The sequence below is a fragment of the Scyliorhinus canicula genome, chromosome 15 (genome assembly GCF_902713615.1).
Source record: "Scyliorhinus canicula chromosome 15, sScyCan1.1, whole genome shotgun sequence".
Classification (NCBI taxonomy): domain Eukaryota; kingdom Metazoa; phylum Chordata; class Chondrichthyes; order Carcharhiniformes; family Scyliorhinidae; genus Scyliorhinus; species Scyliorhinus canicula.
In genome coordinates this window covers 135,885,000-135,901,756 of record NC_052160.1, presented here as the reverse complement: position 1 = coordinate 135,901,756, position 16,757 = coordinate 135,885,000, and the positions used below count along the sequence as shown (strand labels likewise).

The window sequence follows — 16,757 nt, the reverse complement described above, 5'->3', positions numbered from 1 at the left end:
AAAGTATCAGGTTTATCCAGAATATCTTCCTTTGAATACTTTTGTTCCCTTTTTAAACACCACCACCCATCGCGAGAATTTTAAAAGGAGTGACATTTGACCGGATCTCAGAGAGCAGCCAGTATTAATGACGCTCCGAAGCAACAATCCCCCAACGACTCAGCAGTCGATACCACAGCGCGTTGCAAGTGCAGTGGAAACGGAGAGGTGTCACCTCGGTAATAGAACAGGCAGCGATCCGCCAGCACAAACCAACGCTTGTTCCATGACTTCACTCCTGAGCTTGCCTGTCAAAGACAACAAGATTGTTACAATCCTTTTGTTGATAAAAGAGAAGGCGATTAGCAAAGAAACATTCAACACATCGCTGTCAGCCAACATTTCTCTCCATCCTTGGGCCAAAATAATGGACATACCCATCTTGGCTTCAAAGGGAAGGAATTAGATATCGGTCTTGGGGCTGAAGGGATCAAGGAAGATGGGGGGAATGCGGGATCAGGGTATTGAACTTGATGATCAGCCACGATCATAATGAATGGTGGAGCAGGCTCGAAGGGCTGAATGGCCTCCTCCTGCTTTCATTTTCTGTGTATGTTTCGATGTATGCTCCCGACGCGGTCTCCTCTACATTGGGGAGGCTAAACGCAGACTGGGTGGCGGCTTTTGCGCAACACCATCGTTCAGCCCGAACACGTGACTCAAACCTTCCTCTCGCTCGCCAATTAAACTCAGCACCTTGCTCTCCTGCCCACATGTCCGTCCTTGGCCTGCTGCAATGTTCCAGTGAAGCCCTTACCAAGCCGGAGGAGCAGAATCGAATCGTCCAATTAGGCACGTTCCAGCCTCCAGAGCTCAACATTGAGTTCACAACTTTAGACTGTGACCTTCCTCCTCCACCTCGAACCCCTATTGTTATACCTCATATATTTATTGTCTCAAAAATCCTCCCTTTCCCTCCCAGCCCTCCCTCCTACACCTGCCTCTTGTTCTTAAGTTCGCTACACCTTGTTGCAATCTCTCCCGGCTACCGTATAATTGCCAACGCATTCTCCATCTCTTTAGTTGTGATGAAAAGTCAAATGGACTCACAATATTAACTCTCTCCATGGGTACATTTCCTGAGCATTTCCAGCATTTTCTCTTTTTATTACAGATATATCCCCCTCTGCAGGAAAGAATATATGACCAAAAGCAAAATATTGCAGCTGTTAAGGATTCGGAAAGAAATGGGGAAAACCCTGGGCGGGATTCTCCGACCCCGCGCTGGGTCAGAGAATCGCCGGCGGGCCTCGTGAATCGCACACGCTGCCCCGACGCCGGCACCAGCGTGGTTGGTGCAGCACCGGGCCACTCTACGCGGCTGGCCCACCGATTCTCTGGCCCGGACGGGCAGAGCGGCCGTAGGAAAAGAGTCGAGTTCCACCGGCGCCGTTCTATCCTGCTCTGAGCCAGCGGGACCTCGGTGTGTAAGGGTTGTGTGGCAGCCTGTGGGGGGGGATGGGGGGTCCGACCCCGGGGGGGGGATCTTCGATGTGGCCTGGCCCACGAACGGGACCCACCGATTGGCGGGCCGGCCTCTGTGGCTGGGGGGCTTCCTTTCCTACCCGCCAGCCCCTGTAGCCCTGCGCCATGTTGCGTCGGGGCCGGCGCGTTGAAGGAGGCCACTGCGCATGCGCGGATCCCGCGGCGCCCAGTTCGCGCCGGAATCTGCAGCTGAGCGGCTTGTTTACGACGGTGTGGACACTCTGCCGCGGGATTGGAGAATCGCGCCCCCTGGTTCAGCTCTGATGAAGGAAACCTGACCAGAGCCGATAGCTCTCTGATATTTCCAGGTAAGGAGTTGAGCATGCGTCATGGTATAAGCTGGAAAATACAGAATTGTCAGGAATGCGGCGTGCTTGATGAATTTAATAGCGGGACCTCGTTAGAAAGTTGCATTGAAATATGTTTCCACCTGGCAGCTGGGCTGATTGAAGGGCAGGTCCATTACCTGGAAGGCACCAGGCAACTTCTGGGTCCACCTGCTAAACATCCTGATCACAACTGGGGCACCAGAAAATCACATCTGGACCAGGTTGGGGAGGAGAGGGGAGGACCTTTCACCTCAGTTTGAACAGGACTGGATTGATAGATGCCTACCTGACATCTCATGCCTTCCTCCAATTAATTCTAATACTGAAGTGCTTATTGCCCGGCCATAACAGCCTCTGGTGTTGACTTTATTTGACGATGTTCTTTGCACTCAGTGTTTGCTCCTATCTGTTTTGTGCTTGGTTGCTATGACTTTATATCTGTTGCTGTGTAAAGGTGGTTCCCCAGTTCTTTGCGGTTGCTCTGAAAATGATTTGATCTTGACGGCTTTGTGCTCAATTTTGATAACTTGGGTTAGAATTCGATTGAAATCTCTCAATCAATGGCCCCATTAGCCCAACCACTTTTGTAAAAGAAACACAGACAGCAACAGACAGAGTCAAATAATTCCCATGCTCCCACCCTGTGGGGTGAGAAGGGTCTCAATTCTCCTGGGCGCCAGAGGATTTTGGGAAATAGTTTTGACATTTGGTATAAGAGCACATTTTAGACACAAAATTGAATTTAATTGCTTTCCCTCTTGACTGCCTATGTATTTAAATACAATCCCAGTCCACATATACACATTTCCATTAGACATTTTCATCCAATATCATTACAGGTGAAGCATTAAATCCTTTTTTATCTAAATCAAGCTTCACATTTATTCTTTAGTGTTAATTAAGAATATCCATCAAACACTATTCTCCATTTCTCCAGCTGTAAGACAATTTCCCTGGATTTTGACACAGTATTGACTGAAATATGCAGAGTCATATGTTTCATAACAGTTCCCAGCATCTAATCCCGCTGAGAGGCCCCAACGCCACAATAATGCCGGGAGCCATTTTACTCTGATGAATGGGCAGCAAGTGAGTAACCCTTACACTTCTGGATAACAAGCAAATCTGTGCAGTCAGCTATTCCTTATTCAGCAGGAGAAGTATCACACTGCGAGAATGCCTTACCCTGCTAACGACGAACTCCGTTCAGTTACAAAATAGTTAATGCGTGCGGTGAAATCATAAATGCAGATGTGAAGGAGCCAGTTCATAATTTCATCACAGCTAATGTACACAGCAAATATTTGCACCTGTTATGCAGTGGATAACTCTCACACAGCAACCTCATAGTTACCTCGAGGATTAATGTTTACCCTACTGAATAAACAGGGCAGTGAATAAACTAAGGGGAACATAATGAAGCACCTATATTGGGTTTCATAGGAATATTAGAGGGGTGATATTCATGAGGCCAGTTTAGCTCAGCAGGCTAAACAGCTGGTTTGTGATGCAGAACGAGGCCAGCACAGTGGGTTCAATTCCTGTACGGGGCTGAGGTTATTCATGAAGGCCCCGCCTTCACAACCGTGCTCCTCACCTGTGTGGTGATCCTCAGCCAGTTAAACCACCACCAGTCAGCTCTCCCCCCTCAAAGGGGAAAGCAGCCTGTGGTCATCTGGGACTATGGCGACTTTACTATTCACGTTGCTTAGTGTTGAATTGCGACTGAGCCACAAGCAATGGTGCGGTATTTGAAACAACATTATGGAATTTATCTTCTACACTTGCTGCCTGGTGTGAGGAAATGCAAATATAACTGAGTGCAGGATAAGCCAGAAGACTATGAATAACGTATGAATGGATGTAGCAGGGTAGACAAAAACAGTGGTTGAGGGGTTAAGAAGGCGGTTGCCATAGTTGCAATATTAAATGGAAAAGCTGGAGCAACACTTCTTCACACAAAAAAAGAGTTGTGAGGTTGTGGAATTCGCTCCCAGAATCAGCAGTTGACTGTGTCAATATTCCCAGACCAGTTTGGATAAGCGGACAAAAGAGAGTGCGGCCAAGGGGATGTGGAAACAGGGTGGGTGAATGTGTTTGAAATCACTTGTTTGAACAGGGAGAATCTTGTTGGGCTAAAATCACTGTTTCCAAGTTGTAACTTCAGTGTATGTTCATAACCTGTCATGGACGCTGGGGGGAAACACTCCTCCTACAGCAAAACTACTGGCACACAAACCGGTATTCCAGGTTGGGATATCCTCACAGGTAACCGTGGCGTGCTTTGTGACAATGGTAAGACACTTATTTTAAGTAGGGTATCACTGCTGGTAAAGTAATGCTGACTGCAAGCTTGTACCTCAACACGCCAATTCACAGGTGTTTTTCCTTCCAAATACGGGTCAGTCAGACAGGAGTTATACTGTACCTGCTTAAACAGCCAGCCATTCTTCAGAACATTGGCTTTCGGATTCCTCTTCATTGAGTTTGATCTTTTGCCAAAGGAAGCGTTCTTCTTTGATGACCTGGAAGTCTGTTAAGAGACGGTGTTGAAATATTTGGGTCAAAACATTGAAGCCCTACAGGCAGCAAGTTAAGAACAAACAATTGTGCGTGACGCTGCGCTCTTTTATGAAGCGGCACAGCTAATAAGGACCTAAACCGTAGCCATAACTAAGAAGGACAATCCTAAACATAACCAATAAAGGAGAAAGGGAACCTATCAAACAAAAATAAAAATATGACACCTTCAACCCATGAAGTGTCCACCATTCACAGAAGGCCTCATGACAGTGAATGGTCCATGAGGGCACAGATTTAAAGTGATTTGCAAAAAAAGCAAATGATAAAAACTTTATCAGACAGCGAGTTGCTCAGGTCTGGAATGCACGGCCTGGAAGTGTGACGGAGGCAGGTTGAATCGAGGCATTCAAGGGGCATTAGATGATTATTTGATTAGTAACAATGTGCGTAGTTTTGGGAAAAGGCCAGGAGAATGGAACTAAGTCACAATGCTCATTTGGCGAGCCGGTGGGTCAAATGGGCTTTCTCCGGGTAATGTCAGGAGACTAGTAATCCAGCGGTCCAGGCTAATGCTCAGGGGACATGGGTTCAAATCCCACCACAGCAGCTGATAGAATTTACAAGTAATTAATAAAATCTGGAATTTAAGGGCGATATCAGTAATGGTGATGGTGGCAACTATCATCGATTGTTGTAAAAAACCCACATGATTCATGATTTTCCTTCAGGGAAGGAAATCTGCCACCCTTACCCGGTCTGGCCTATATGTGACTCCAGGCCCACAGCAATGGGCGCGATTCTCCCAAAACGGGAGAAATCGTAAGGCTGGCGTCAAACCCGGGTGGGTTTGACGCCAGCGCGCCCCTTCCCGACCGGGAACCGATTCTGGTCCCCAGTCGGGGCTAGCAGCCCGACGCCGCAAGCTCAGGCATCACGGGCTTAACGAATTTCGTTAAGCCCGCTTGCCGGAGTTAGCGCCGGCTGACGCGTCATATGACGTCAGCCGCGCATGCGCAGATTGGAAGACTCCAACCCGCGCATGCGCGGATGACGTCATCGCGTATTTGCGCGAAACCCGCGCATGCGCGGGCCGGGATGCCCCTCAGCCGCCCCGCGAATGGATACAGCGGGGCGGCGGAAGGACAAATAGTGCGCGGGCATCGGGCCCGCTGCCCGCGATCGGTGCCCACCGATCGCGGGCCCATGGCACCCTTGGCACGGCCGTGGTACTGCCGTGCCAATCGGTGCCATGGTTATAAAAAGCGAGTTGTTCCCGCCGTTTTTACGAACGGCCAGACCAGGTCTGTTTGCCGTTCGTAAAAACAGCGTAAAGGGCTGGGACTTCGGCCCATCGAACAGCTGTGAATCGCTGCCGGCCGTAAAAAAAACGGCGGCAGCGATTCGTGTCGGGAGTTGGGCGGGGGGGGGGAGAATAGCGGGAGGGCGGGAAAAATGTCGGGAAGGCCCTCCCGCTATTCTCCGACCCGTCGTGGGGGTCGGAGAATTTCGCCCAATGTGTTTCACTCTTAACTGCCCTCTGAAATGGCCCAGCAAATCACTTAGTTCAAGAGCAATTAGGGATAGGCAACAAACGCCGGGCTTTCCAGCGAAGCCAACATCCCATGAAGGAATCAAGAAAAGAAAGAGGTTTCTTGGGTCACAGTGTTGGCGGCTGCTCTGGAATTGCACTGTCCTGTGCTGACAGTGCTAGACTTTGAGGAGTCAGGTGCAGGAGCAAAAAGGCACAAATGCCACTGTGGGTGCACCCCTGGTGTCCACCTGCCCCAAGTGACCAAAAGCCTTGATGTTCGCCAATTGCCTTGCGAAGATTCCCATGATGCATACCCCACCGGGTTCCGCACCTCTTCCAGAGTAACAGCTGTGCGATGTTTTACGCCGTATCTTTGTGTCTATTGCAGACCAATTGATTGAGTCTGTTTGATAGGGTCCCTGATCAATGTATCAATACAGCATAGCACGATGGGAAAACATGCACCCCTATTACAGTCACTGCAAGCCCAGTACTGGAATCGACTACAGAGCAGAGCAGACAGTTGGGGCCTTAATTAGCTCAATATTCCTTATGCCAGGAGAAAAGCTCTGATCCGTAACCATCAGTGGAATTATTCCTTACTCCAACACATGCAGTTCCACACAGCAAGCTAAATTAGGTCAACTGTGAGACTGGATGCCTCTGGCCATTTCCTGAAGCTGCGTAAGATCCATAACCTACTTAGCAACATTCATTAAATGTGGCAGCTACAATAAGTGGCATTTCCGCTCGATGTTGTACATTTATAAACTGTTTCGAGAGGCAGTGGTTCAGATCAATATGGATTGAGCTTTAAGACTCCTCTGAAGTGGGGATAGGGGAGGGGCGGGGGGGGGGGGGCAGGACTGGGATTCGTCGAACCAGTTTTAGGTACAGTGAATATGATGTCCACTGCAGTGATATCAACGACCCTCCCACCACCTGCGTCACAATAGAGTCCCTCCCGACTCACGGCGAACCTGCGCCCGTACTGAGGTCCAGTGCCAACCTTACCCTGGCTGTCTGTTCCTGGGAGGCTTCTGAAGCCAAGGTGTGATTGGACATCTCACTCGCAATGCTGGTTGGGCGCTGCCCCCCACCTCCTTCACCTCGCATTCCTCCTGCCCGGTGTGACATGTTAGATTTTGGCCTGAAACGATCAATACAGCAATGTTAGAACATGGCAGAAATACAAATAGAATTTCCAAATATTGATTTACTGTTCCACACGTGCTAATGCATGTGCTGAATTTCTGTGCGTTGCGTTTGTGGTGTATCTAAATGCACTATTACACATGCATACTGTGTGTATGTGTTGTATATCTACATCCGTTACATGCATACATGTCGTATACATGTGCATTATTTCAATGTTACGTGTGTGTTACGTATTGTATCTGTATATGCAGTCTCCCATACTGAACCAAATAGGTTATGATTTCTAGTTCAATGTTTTTGACATAAGACAAGCCAGAAAGACTTGTATTGAAATAAGGTCTGAAGCATCTGCGAATCATAGAATCCCTACAATGCAGAAGGAGGCCATTTGGCCCATCGAGTCTGCACCAACCCTCTGAAAGAGCATCCTACCCAGGCCCAAACCCCCGCCATATCCTCATAACCCCACCTAGGGCCAATCCAACTAACCTGCACATCTTTTGACTGTGGGATAAAACTGGAGCACCCGGAGGAAACCCAAGCAGATACACCAACCACTGGCAAGGCAGCCCCAAGTGAGCAACATCCCGCTATGGGTTTACCAAATGTCATCCCCCCCCCCCCCCCCCCCCCCCCCTCCACCCCCCCCCCCAGTATCCCTTTCAGGCCAAGCCCCTTGGCAGTGCCAACATGGAACTGCCCCCTGGCTTAGGCAACACGAATCCTGTTTCGCGGCTCTCCCGCAATTCTCCTGACATAGCAGGATTTGCAATCGCCCCCATAATATTCGCAGGGGGTCTGACAGGGCAGATAGAACATAGAACAGTACAGCACAGAACAGGCCCTTCGGCCCTCGATGTTGTGCCGAGCAATGATCACCCTACTCAAGCCAACGTATCCACCCTATACCAGTAAACACCCCCCCCCCCCAATTAACCTTATTTACTTTTAGGACACTAAGGGCAATTTAGCATGGCCAATCCACCTAACCCGAAAGGATGTTCAGAGCTCGATCTAGGGGAGACAGTGATCCTCTGGTGAACATGGAAGAATCCCAAGGCAGTGGACAAGCGGGATGCTTTGTCCTGGGTGGTATTGAGTTTCTTGAGTGTTGTTGGAGGCAAGGGGAGAATATTACATTGCACTCCTGACTTTGACTTTGTTGATGGTGGACAGGCATTGGGGGGGTCACGAGGTGAGTTACTCGCTGTAGGATTCCTAGCCTTTGACCTGCCCTGGTAGTCACAGTATTAATATGGCTGGTCCAGTTCAGTTTCTGATCAATGGTAACCCCCAGGATGTTGATTGTGGGGGATTGAGTGAGATAATGCCATTGAAGGTCAAGGGGCGATGGTTAGATTCTCTCTTGTGGGAGATGGTCATTGCCTGACACTTGCGTGGCACGAATGTAACTTGCCATTTGTCATCTCAAGCCAGGATATTGTCCAGGTCTTGCTGCATTTGGATATGGACAGCTTCATTATCTGAGGAGTCGCGAATGGTGCTGAACATTGTGCAATCATCAGCAAATATCCCCACTTCTGACCTTATGATGGAAGGCAGGTCATTGATGAAGCAGCTGAAGATGGTTGGGCCTAGGACACTACCCTGAGGAACTCCCGCAGTGATGTCCTGGAGTTGAGATGATTGACATCCAACCACCACAACCATCTTTCTTTGTGCCAGGTATGACTCCAACCAGCGGAGAGTTTTCCCCTGATTCCTATTGACTCCAGTTTTGCTAGGGCTCCTTGATGCCATACTCTGTCAAATGCTGCCTTGATGTCAAGGGCAGTCACTCTCACCTACCCTCTGGCATTCAGCTCTTTTGTCCATGTTTGAACCAAGGCTGGAATGAGGTCAGGAGCTGAGTGACCCTGGCAGAATCCAATCTGAATGTCCGTGAGCAGGATATTGCTGAGCAAGTGCCGCTTGAGAGCACTGTTTATGACCCCTTCCATCATTTTACTGATGGTAGAGAGTTGATTGATAGGGTGGTAATTGGCTGGGTTGGATTTGTCCTGTTTCTTGTGTACACATTATTTTCCGCATTGCTGGGTAGGTGCCAGTGTTGTCGCTGTACCGGAACAGCTTGGCTGCGGCATGTTCTGGAGCACAGGTCTTCAGTATTATTGCAACATTAACCACACTCCAAAAGTACTTCATAGCCAGTAGAGTACTTTGGCCACCCTGAAGTCAGGAAAGGGGCTATTTAATTGCAAGCCTGTCTCCTAAATAGTGGTGTATGGTCTTTTTAAAAGTAAATTTAGAGTACCCAATTCTATTTTTTTCCCAATTAAGGGGTAATTTAGCATGGCCAATCCACCTACCCTGCACATAGTTTTGGATTGTGGGGGTGAGACCCAAGCAGACACGGGGAGAATGTGCAAACCAGTCTTTGATTCTGAGAGGGCAGAATGCGTTTGAAAAACGGAACTGCCTCCAACCCAGCATTCCCTCAGCACTGTCCCGGGGGTCCGTCAGCCGAGATTTTCAGTGCGTGGAGTAAGACATAAACCCACAAGCTTCCAAATCAGGGGTGAGTGTGACTTATTTGTCTACACAGCTAAACTGAAAAGCGACATCTAGGTGCCAAAGGGAAAAGAATTCTAGCCAAAGAAATTTCCAAATTCCCCTGCAAGCCAATATCACAATTTGAATTATTATTAGTTTGTGAATTTAGCGCCTGATGTACAACGCGAGACCTCCCTGACTCTGCGCACAAACTGGCGTCCGCAAATAGAAATATTCACATTTCATTGTTGCCTTCCTGTCAGGAAAGATGAACTCCTTGGCCCTGGCTCATAGCGTGTCTGTCAAATAGTTATTTATTGAGGCCAGCACTGTAACTAACCCAGCACAGTAGAAGTACGAGTATTGAGATTAACAGTCACACGCACCTATTTCCTACTCGTGAATATGAGAAATAGAGGATCCGGTGATGATTAAGAAATTTCATCACCTCTCAGATCATATGGAGGCTTCGTATTTTTAGAACTCTCACAGAACTAGCTCACACCTCTAAAAGTTCTGCTTATTGATAAAACCATTCTGGCTGACAACGGCAACCGGATAGCCTCAGAGACCGAGGGGACAATTTTCATCTACCCCCGCCTTTGGGGTGCCATTGAGATCAAGTGCAACTCTGGTTTTAGACTTAAGTCAAGAGTATAATGTGGGTCAGAGGAGTAGAAACAACGTTCCACACCAGCCCCCGACTGATGAGTTGAGTTAAAGTTACCCCCTCCCCCAACAAAATATTAATTTGGATGGTGAAAATGTAAAGTGTCTTCATTGCAACCTTGTTTATCCACAGGGGCTTCTTGGAGCCCAGGAACCTGCTCACGATTCAGTATCGCGCCCCGGCATGCAGCCTGTTTTGAGGGTTGAATCGTTGCTTTTGGAAATATTTCCTACTGGCTGCAGGGTTAATTATCAGCCTATTGGGAAGATCGCCTTGGTTTGGTCTGCCTTCAACTATTTTATACTATCGTCCCAACATCAAAATAACACAATATGGACTTTGGTCCTTCAACAGATTCCTCAAAATAAACCACGGGCTCGATTCCCCGGCTCTCCAGCCGTGTGCTTCTCGGCCGCGCGCCATTCGCTGGCGGCGGGATTCTCTCTTCCCGCCGCTTGTCAATGGGATTTCCCATTGGAGCCACGTTGGTGGGATACCTGCGGGCGGTGCTGCACTGCCGGTGGGAAGAGAGAATCCCGAAGGCTGGAGAATTCCGGCCAACAGCTTGCAATTATAAAGGCCCTGTTCATATATTTCTACGGCATGGTTGAAGGGCCGGTGCAGACTCGATGGGCCGAATGGCCTCCTTCTACACTGCAAATCCTATGATTCTCTGAGATGAAGAGTGGGACAGAGAGGTACGGCAGTTTAGGGAGTGAATTCTGAAGTTTAGAGCTTCGAGAGATGAATGCATAGCAAGCAATTGTGGAACAATGAAAATCGGGATTGCGAGAGGCCAGAATGAAACAACGTTCTGAGCTCTTGTGGGTCACCTATATTTCCGAGCAGCTATGCTTTGGAAAATAAACCTGAGACGTTGCAACAAAAATTATGCCCCTCTTAACCTGGCATTGATATGCTCAGCTCAGCTATTGAATTCAGCAAGTTGCTGATTCATACAAAGCAGCAAGGTTCTAGCCTCGGTGGCACAGTGGTTGGCACCATTGACTCGCAGTGCCAGGAACCCAGGTTCGATTCCGGCCTTGGTTGACTATCTGTTCTCCCCGTGTCTGCGTGGGTTTCCTCTGGACGCTCCGGTTTCCTCCCACAGTCTAAAGTTGTGCAGGTTGGGTGGATTGGCCATGCTCAATTGCCCCTTAGTGTGCAACGATGTGCAGGTTAGGTGGGGTTACAGGGATAGGGTGAGGGTGTGGGCCCAGGTATTGTGCTCTGTCAAAGGGTTGGTGCAGACTCAATGGGCTGAATGGCCACCTTCTGCACTGCAGAGATCTGATGGATTTGATTGTTCGAACCTTTGCTAAATTAACGGATCTCAAATAGGGCAACAGATTAGGCTACAAATATTCTCAGTGCCTGTTATAGGAAGAAGATGGTCAAAAACTTCGGCCAGGTTAAGCAGTCACTCATTGTGAAGACTCATATGGGGCGAATGATATTTCAACAAGGTAACGTCAGACAATCAGTTCCAATTGAACTACAGGTTTTCAGGTGATGGGATAGGGAAGGTAAGCAGGGCCCATGCAACTGGAACCCATCAGACAAGGAGTGATGACAATCAAGAGCCATAGAACACAGCCCCTTCAGAAAAGGAGAGAAAGACAGAGACAGAGAGAGAGAGAGAGAGTAGGAGAGAGAGAAGGGGAGAGAGAGGGTGAGTGAGAGGAAAACCAACACCCATTAAACTAGACCTCTATAGGAGCAGAGGAGAGGGAGAGAAAGCAAAACTCTCAGCACGAAAGAGAGAAAAGGTCATATTAGACTCACTTGTCTTCCAGTTTGAAGATGCAGTTCTCAATGGGCACAACCCCTGTCACTGGGTCCTGGAATGTGGTAGTTCTGTCATTGTGACTGAAAAAGAACAGAAGAGGTTAAGCGACTGAGACAGAATATTATTCCAAAACTTCAGCCAACGCTGATCACTTATACTCATGGTTAGAAGTGGAGACTGCAACCTCCCGGACTGTATGCACGAGACCTATATATTGTAAACATGACCTGTAAATGTCCCTCAAGGGCAGCATGGTGGCGCAGTGGGTAGCACTGTTGCATCACGGCGCCGAGGTCCCAGGTTCGATCCCGGCTCTGGGTCACTGTCCGTGTGGAGTTTGCACGTTCTCCCCGTGTTTGGGTGGGTTTCGCCCCCACAACCCAAAGATGTGCAGGGTAGTTGGATTGGTCACGCTAAATTGCCTCTTAATTGGAAAAAATGAATTGGGTACTCTAAATTTACCAAAAAAAAAGTAAATGTCCCTCAAACTGGCATGAAATTAATGAAATGAAAATAGCTTATTGTCACGAGTAGGCTTCAAATGAAGTAACTGTGAAAAGTCCCTAGTCGCCACATTCCGGCGCCTGTCCGGGGAGACTGGTACGGGAATCGAACCGTGCTGCTGGCCTGCTTGATCTGCTTTAAAAGCCAGCGATTTAGCCGAGTGAGCTAAACCAGCCCCGGCATGTACTGGGTTGAAAGAAATTGATCTGTTTTGCACTTTATAGAGTGTCAATTTGATCCATCACGTGATGTACTTCGACAAATTATATGGAGAAAGGATATTTTTAGGGAAATAAATCTCTTCTGCCAGTGTTACTGAGGAGCCATCACAAGCTGCAGCAGAATGGTGGAGAGAGCATTTCCTTCAAATGTCCCCAAGAACAGACGCCAGGCCTTCATGCAAAATCTCTCCTGCCCCTTATGAATAACAGGGAGATCAGGACCCCCAAGAGGTGATCTACCCTGTGATATTCCCGTACAACATGGGGAAGAGCAGTCTCACTCTGCTGGCCAATACATGGCCAATGGAGCCAGCCAGCCACATACCCCATTTCCAGGTACACGGCAGGAGTTAATGTCATGTTTGATCCGTAGACTGAGAACATCAAACTAGTTTGACTCTCCAATGGAGTAACTGAAAGTGCTCCGCACAGTCAGGGACACCGTCTTTCAGATGAGGCCCTGTCTTCCTCTCAAGTGGGTGTAAAGGATCCCATAGTACAATCTCTATGAGGAGCAATGGAGCTAGCCCGGGCATCCCGGCCAATATTTATTCCTTAATCGACATCAGGAAAATAGATTAGCTGGCCGTTATCACATTGCTATTCTTGGGAACCTCCTGTACGCAGATTGGCTGCCGTGTACCCTACATTACAACAGCGATGATTCTTCAAAGCTACGTCATTTGTTGTAACGTGTTTTGGGGTGTCCTGAGGATGTGAAAGACGATATAAAAATGCAAGGGGGTGGCACGGTAGCACAGCGGCTAGCACTGTTGCTTCACAGCACCAGGGTCCCAGGTTCAATTCTCGCTTGGGTCACTGTCTGTGCGGAGTCTGCACGTTCTCCCCGTGTGTGCGTGGGTTTCCTCCGGGTGCTCCGGTTTCCTCCCACAGTCCAAAGATGTGCAGGTTAGGTGGATTAGCCATGCTAAAGTGCCCTTGGTGTCCAAAATAGGGTTAGATGGGGTTACTGGGTTGGGTGGAAGGGGTGGAGGTGTGGGCTTGGGTGCGGTGCCCTTTCCGGGAAGGGCCGTGCAGACTCGATGGGCTGAATGGCCTTCTTCTGCACTGCAAATTCTACGGATCTCTGAAATAGGTCATGCTTTCTATCTTTGGGGCAGATGGCCCCCTTATGTTAACACATGAAGCACAATGGTTAGCACTGCTGACTCACAGAGCCAGGGACCCAGGTTCAATTCCGTCTGTGTGGAGTTTGCACATTCTCCCCGTGTCTGCGTGGGTTTCCTCCGGATGCTCCTGTTTCCTCCCGCAGTCCAAAGATGTGCAGGTTAGGTGGATTGGCCATGCTAAATTGCCCCTTAGCATCCAAAGATTTGCAGCTCGGGTTGGGTTACAAGTATAGGGCGGGAGAATGGGCCTAGGTGAGGTGCACTTTCAGAGGGTCGGTGCAGACGCCATGGGCCGAATGGCCTCCTTCTGCATTAAAGGGATCCTACCCTCCCAAAACATCTCTAACACGAGTTCCCGTTGCCATTCTTTATGTGAGCACTGGCAAAACGCATAAATGATTAAGCACAGATCAATAAACAGGGTAACACACAGAACTGCTCTACATTGCTCAGGACTAAGTGTGCTAGCCTCAAATCAACTGCTATTCAAGATAAACACTTTAAAATCATCCATAAATAAACAGATTAACATGTCGCAAGAATACAACCATGGTTAGCAACAGAGAAAAGCTCGCCAGCCCAAGGGACCTGCCTGTTGAAGTCACCAGGCCACAAATGTCATTCTCTCCCTTACTGAGTTTTCTCTCGAATCATATGTAATCAAGCTCCGAACTCGCGCCCGCTGTCTGCGTCAATACACTTTTGACTGCAACAACTTCATTTATATAACAGCTTTAATGTGGGAAAACATTTTAAGAAGCTTCACAACACCGTGATCAAACAAAATTTGAAACAGTGTCACGTAACAACATAAATCGGGCCGGTGACCAAAATCCTGGTCAAAGAAATATGTTTTAGATGCAACTTGAAGGAGGAGGTGCCGAATCAGAGAGATTTCGCGAGGGAATTCCCATTCTTAACGCAAAGGAAGCTGAATCCACAGCTGCCAATTGGAGCGGTTACAATCCGGGATGTGCAAGATGCCGGAATAAGAGGGGCACAGGGATTTCGGAGGATTATGGTGCTGGAGGAGGTGACAGAAAAAGGGGGAGGGGGGGTCGTCGTCAAGGGCATGGACGGATTTGAACACAAGGATGAGAATTGTACGATCAATCAAGGGGCAGTGGAGCTCAACGAGAAGAAAATTGATTGACAACTTCTACCCGGCTTCTGATCGTCACTCTGAACCTCCACATTTTAAACTCAGGTTCCCTGGAAATTGGACCCTATACAGTGGTAAACAATTCCACTGGCTAAACAGTATCAATCCCCTTCACAATATCAATGAATCCTCCTAGGGTCCTGATGCGACCATCAATTCACACGGGACCATTAGTAGAAGTGAACAGTGGTTTTAAAAAGATAGATCTGTGCCTGCCTGGGACTGCTCTGTACTGAGTGACGCCTACAAGCTGCAGATCTATATACCACCCCCGAGGGGGCAAAGCCACAGGCTGAGCCCACAGGGGCATCAACATAATACAGTAGAGTACAATGGTGAATTGCAGTAGCAATACTTTCACCACAGGTCCAAACAAAAACTAAGAGGACAAAACTCGTTAACCTTTGTAAATGTTAGTGGGTGATACTTGCACCGGGATCACACGGTTGTACATTCAAATCGCACTTCAGCACAAAAACCTCCAGTGTGGTAGTCAGGGAGTGTCGCACTGTCAGAGTTGTAGCCTGTCAGACGAGGCCTCATCTGCCCTCTCAGGTGGACTTAAAACAATCCAGGGTGCTATTTTGAAGAGGAGGAGGGGAGTAGCCAGTGACTTGCTAATATTTCATTGAATCCCTACACTGCAGGAGGCCATTTGACCCATCGAGTCTGCACCATCCCTCTGAAAGAGCACTTTACCCAGGCCTATCCCCGTAACCCCAGCTAAACTTTTGGACACAAAAGGGAAATTTAGTGAGGCCAATCCACCGAACACTGCATGTCACGTGATTTATCCCTCAATACTGAGACAGATTATCTAGACAGTATCATATTGGTTTTGTTAGAGGTTCCACTAGACTGACCGAGCTGGTTCAGCCCTGAAGGAACTTCTGCCAGACTGCGCCTGGGGGAAAAGAAACCCACCAGGCCAATCTACCTGATGCAGATGCATCTGTGCATGACAGTACAGGTAGGAATGAGCACCACGCTGTGCTTCTGCAGACAGAGTCACATCTGCACACTGTGGATACCCTCCAAGATGTTGTGTGGTGCTAAGTGGAATAGATTCAGGACAGATGTAGCAGCTCTGAATCAGGCATCCACGAGGTGCAGTGGGTCATCAGCAGCAACAGAATTGTACTCGTCCACAATCTGTTACCTCATGACATGGCATGTCCCACACTCTACCGTTACATCAAGCCAAGGGATCAACTGGATTCACTGGGAAGGAGATCATGCCAGGTGCAATACCAGCATACCTAAAAATGAGGTGTCAACCAGGCGAAGCAATAAGCCAGGACTACTTGCATGTCGAAAAATGGAACCTGCATGCAGTAGACAGAGCTAAGGAAATCCCACAGCCAAAGGATCGTATCAAAGTTCTGAAGTCCTGCCACATCCAGTCATGAATGGCGGTGGACGGGCAGCACGGTGGCGCAGAGGGTTAGCCCAGCTGCCTCACAGCGCCAAGGTCCCAGATTCGATTCCGGCTCTGGGTCACTGTCTGTGTGGAGTTTGCACATTCGCCCCGTGTTTGCGTGGGTTTCGCCCCCGCAACCCAAAGATGTGCAGGGTAGGTTGATTGGCCACATTAAATTGCCCCTTAATTGGAAAAAAATGAATTGGGTACTCTAAATTTAATAAAAAAGCAAAAAAAAAGAATGGTTGTGGACTATTAATGAATGGTGGTGGTGCAGCACGG

The 16,757-nt window shown here is 48.5% G+C and overlaps 1 protein-coding gene across 6 annotated transcripts in view; it reads right to left on the bottom strand.

Annotated features, from left to right (window-relative positions):
- The window catches only part of plekha6 (pleckstrin homology domain containing, family A member 6), a 326,880-nt gene that overhangs the window by 81,543 nt on the left and 228,580 nt on the right, over positions 1–16,757 (bottom strand). For all 6 annotated transcript variants that reach the window (XM_038820378.1, XM_038820379.1, XM_038820382.1 and 3 more), the window contains 4 exons: positions 12,035–12,118; positions 6,922–7,057; positions 4,282–4,386; positions 215–287 (listed from right to left, as the gene is read on the bottom strand). In XM_038820378.1, the coding sequence (XP_038676306.1) occupies positions 215–287; positions 4,282–4,386; positions 6,922–7,057; positions 12,035–12,118 (398 nt within the window). The remainder of the gene's footprint in view (positions 1–214; positions 288–4,281; positions 4,387–6,921; positions 7,058–12,034; positions 12,119–16,757) is intronic.